At 35.4% G+C, this 4,556-nt stretch overlaps 1 protein-coding gene across 1 annotated transcript; it reads right to left on the minus strand.

The window, feature by feature from the left end:
• Window positions 1-1,889: 1,889 nt before the first annotated feature.
• Window positions 1,890-4,088, minus strand: LOC110903684 (short-chain dehydrogenase RED1). Its single transcript, XM_022149463.2, has 3 exons — window positions 3,606-4,088; window positions 2,998-3,157; window positions 1,890-2,344 (listed from the first exon to the last, which is right to left on the minus strand). The coding sequence occupies exons 1-3, from the start codon at window positions 3,943-3,945 to the stop codon at window positions 2,005-2,007; spliced, it is 840 nt and encodes a 279-aa protein (XP_022005155.1). The 5' UTR covers window positions 3,946-4,088; the 3' UTR covers window positions 1,890-2,004.
• Between the last annotated feature and the right edge of the window lie 468 nt (window positions 4,089-4,556).

The raw sequence follows: 4,556 nt of genomic DNA on the forward strand, positions 1-4,556 counted from the left end.
AATTTTGCGAGTCAACACGCCATAACGTGCGTGTGGGTTTAACGTTTTTCATCTGTTTTTTTCTTATTTGACAATATATTTCTCCGTTTGACAAGTTCGTAGCAATGTGCGAGTACTAGATCGACTTAGTTATTATTTTCTGTGTTTTATGTTTCTGTCTAATTTCTTCGCATTAACACCCCGCAACGGGCGTGCGTGGTTCAACGATTTTACGTCGGTTTTTCGTTTGGTGTTATTGTATACTTTTTTTATTTTATATTTATAAGCTTTTAATGTTGGTGATCGCTAACAGTGACGTGACATTAGTGCTACTTGGCACGATTTTACGAACATATTTAACCTATTAATTTTCTTACTAATACTTTGCTTCAAGTTTACCGCTATATCTCCTTTACTTAAGAAAAACTAATTTTTTAATTGCATATTTTATGTACGTGTCGGTATAAATCCGATTTGCTCTACGTTTCGACATAAACTTTTTCAGGAAACCAGTCAGGTCATATATAATACGTTATAGTTAAAAGTTAACAAGTTAAATAGAAAAGTATTGAAAGAAAATATAAAAGAAAAAGTATTGGTTAAGGAAGAGATACAAATTTATATACTATTAACGTGAAATGTCGGTTAAGACGTTTCTCTTTTAACCCTCAAATTTTTACTTTTCCATTTCTTTAAGGCTCTTACACTTTAACTTTTTCCAATTTACACCTTTAATTTTTGACATTAAACATTATTAACCTTTATCTTTAAGTAAGTTGCACATTCACTTCTAACTTTCAGTAATTGACAACTTTGACCTTCTTAACCTTTTCTACTTAATAACTTGACACCTTCTTAGGTTAAATGACTTTTACGACTTTACACCGCAACGTGTACAATACTTTTTTTTATCTATGTTCTACTTATTTTGTGTACGTTCGTAAACTGTATTTGAAAGCAAGTCGGGTCAAATATACTACGTTTTCATTCGATGGCGATGTAATTTTTTTAAGTAAAGAGTCGGGTCAAATATACAGTATAAATACGAGTTACTTTAGCTTTCGACGTCGCCGCAACGCGCGGCGGGTCAAAATCCTAGTTAAACATTAAATAACAAACACATATTGCAGTTTCCAAACAAGCATTTGAAACTTCAACCTTGATATGGATCAAACTTGCTTGAAAATGTGACCCAAGTGACCGAACATGTTTTTGCTTCAACAAACGATATGGTTGCACGGTTTCTTTCGGTTGATTTTGTCAAAATTCTGGCCAAACTGTGAACTACGGATTGAGTGGGTTGGCCAGACTAACCAATGATATTGTTTTGTTGGTTTAACGGTTTGAATCCGATGTTTTTGTTATTACTGAACACATTGAAAAAAAAAAGTATATAAATAACTAAGCTTAAACAACTGGTTTAGTTTCAAGTTCCATATAAAACCGAACCACTAAACCGGTAAACCATCATACTAGAACTATGAATTAGATCTTAAACTAGCAGACTTGCTTTGGTCTGGACGATTTAGTGCTAAACCATCATAACAGAACTATGAATTAGATCTTAAACTAGCCGACTTGCTTTGGTCTGGACGATTTAGTGCTAAACCATCATAACAGAACTATGAACTAGCTCTTAAACTAGCCGGTTACGGAAACCCTTATGTTTCTTGGGTTGGAGGAACTGCATTTAAATTAATTGAATAACCCAAATCGGGTACTCAGTCATAGTCAAACCACAAGAAAACCAAACAGGGTACATGATGGGTCAACCTTAACACCTTTCAAACCCGACATCATATCCTTTTGACTACAAAATCTGGCCAAAACACTGCGAAAGTCCATCAGTGATTGTATACGTTTATCTGTTCTTTTTAGTAAAACCTCCAACTCAATTCGGATACCCATTATAGATAAAACATAACCTAAATCAACCATTGTATCTAAACGGGTTGAAATGACGATAACCAATATTTTCAACAACGTACAAGCATGTGGTAGTTGAACAAGTTACAGATATATAAACTAACATTTCATCATGGCCATTTTGTAAAGGAAATCCTTAACAAATATAGGCATATGGTACATAATAGCCGCTATAGTGGAAAACTGCCCCAAAGAGAACCAAGAAGGGGGGTCTTCTTTCAGGATTGCAGCCACTGTCTTGTTTGCAAACTCGTCTGGCGAAATTGCTTTTGAACCTTGTGAAAAATACGCGCGCTCTTTGATTGCGCCTTCGTATTTCTTGTACATTTTCCATTCTGGCATCTTGTTGTAGCTGGCTACAGCTGTATTTCCTAAGTTCGTTTTTACGGATCCAGGCACAATGTTAATTACATCGATACCAAACGGCTTCAGTTCCACCCTGTGCATTTCAGAAGCTGATTAGTCATTATTCATTAATGGTGGAAAGTTTGAACCCATTTACTAATGATTAATGAATTAGGATGATTTAGGTACTGTTTTTAGGTTAACATGTTTAGGCAAACTATTAGTTTATTTTTCTACGTTTGTGGTGGGTGATTAGGATTTTAGCGTAAATTAATACACTAATTTTATTTTCATGGAGGGTGGTTGACCCCATGGTTATACCATGGGTTTGCCCCTGTCGAGTAGAGCGTAAACAAGCCTAGTCATTCATAAGCTACTCAAGATAGGCTCGCTAAAAGCTCCAGCCGTCTCGCGAGCCTAAACGAGCCTATATATAACTTTTATTCAATATATTAAATATATATTTATGTAATAACTATTGTTATATATAAAATCATGAGAGACACTAGATAATAAATACCATGTTATTTATAAAAAAACTATAATTATATATATAAATAAAAAACAATTATAATTATAAATAAAAAAGTTATAAATGTAACTATATTTATTAATAAACAATAAACGAGCTTAAGAAAACGCACTAAACTTGAGCTTGAGCTCTTGCAAGTTAAACGAGTTGAGCTCGAGCCTAAGCGAGCTCAAGCTCGGCTGGCTCATTTATACCCCTAAGGTCGAGTAACAAACCTTAGTGTGTCAGTTAGCGCGTGTAAAGCAGCTTTAGATGCAGCGTAGACACCTGACCATGGTCCAGGTGCCAGGGCAGTCACACTTCCAATGTTCACAATCTTTCCTTTCTTTCTTGATACCATGTGAGGGACAACTGCTTGGATCAGCCTCATGGAACCTAAATTCAGCCCCAAAAAAGTATCTATTTCAATAATTAAAACACTAAAAAGGTCAAGCAAATAAGATAAGAACAAGCATTTTAACCCAAACTAGTAGCAGTTGTCACAATAAGTAAAAACATAACATATTATAAACTAATGTTCTCTATGAACAACGTTGTGACACACAGTGACGGACCCAAGAACTTTTTTTTCACCGGGGTCGGTTTTTTTTCAATGGTCAAATCTCACTTAATTGGCGTCCGAATTTTCAGTTTGAGACAAGTCGGGTCACATAACTAATGAAATTTGTCTTTTTAACAAGTTAACCGTTATATAAACGTCAAATTTTAACTTTTTTATTTTTAATCAGTTTATTATAAAATATTTTGAAACAACCAATTACAAACAAGCGACAGATAAACAATCAAGAAGCTGCGCCACATAAACACAAGTAACAGATGATACCGTAAACATTCGTGTTGAAAGTATTCTCAATCGAAGAAAACGGAACTTCTGCAAGAGGACCAATACACTGAACACCAGCATTATTAACAACAACATCAATCCGTCCAAACTTATCGATAACATTCGAGACAACCTCTCGAACGCTCTGATCCGATAACACATCAAGCTCCTGAAGAAAGTAGAGATCAGGATTATCGCTGAATTCAGCCATAGATGAAACTGAGCGAGCCGTGGCGACTACGAGACAGTTTTTGGCCGCAAAAGCGCGGGAGAGAGCGTTACCGATGCCGCCAGAAGAGCACCCTGTGACGAGCACCACCTGTTTGTGAAAAGTTTCCATTGAAATGTGTAACTAACTGACATTGGAAGAAACGGTTTCTTTTTTTCTGAGAGTTTGCCGTACAGGGGATCTAGAGAGTATCGTGCGGTTAATTGCTTGCTTGTAAGGCTTTCAAAACAGGGCTTATCTTGTTTAACAGGCGGTTAGCACACTCTATCAAAGATGAATACGACTCGTTTAACTACTTTACACGTTATGTCTATTACATTTTTGTATCTTTTATATACTAAGAAGGAGAAATGACGAAGCATAACTCCTAATTTAAACTTTCTCTGTAATCGCTTAGGTTTTCTAGATTTAGGTGGATTTTGCATATGATTGTCTTTCTGCATGTATGTCTATGTGGTCGTATGACTATCTATCTGTTTCTTTTTTTACTATGATTTTTTAGATTTAGGTAGACTTTGCATGTGATTGTCTTTCTGCATGTATGTTTTTACTATGACTTTTCTAGATTTAGTTGGACTTTGTATGTGATTGTCCTTCCGTGTCTATGTCTATGTGGTCGTATGACATTATCTATCTGTTTCTTTTTACTATGTTATGCTTTAATTTGTCTACCGGTGTTGGGGTCTCTTTGAAACCAGGCTCTTTATCTTTAGGGATAAGTG

Source organism: Helianthus annuus, chromosome 14 (genome assembly GCF_002127325.2).
Source record: "Helianthus annuus cultivar XRQ/B chromosome 14, HanXRQr2.0-SUNRISE, whole genome shotgun sequence".
Taxonomy (NCBI): domain Eukaryota; kingdom Viridiplantae; phylum Streptophyta; class Magnoliopsida; order Asterales; family Asteraceae; genus Helianthus; species Helianthus annuus.

Bases quoted from the DNA above. Each gene is read 5' to 3' on its own strand.
- LOC110903684 (XM_022149463.2), bottom strand. From the start codon at position 3,945: ATGGAAACTTTTCACAAACAGGTGGTGCTCGTCACAGGGTGCTCTTCT. The intron at 3,158-3,605 runs GTATCATCTGTT...GGCTGAATTTAG, and splicing joins TTTCAACACGAATGTTTACG to GTTCCATGAGGCTGATCCAA. The intron at 2,345-2,997 runs GTTTGTTACTCG...TGAAATGCACAG, and splicing joins GCGCTAACTGACACACTAAG to GGTGGAACTGAAGCCGTTTG.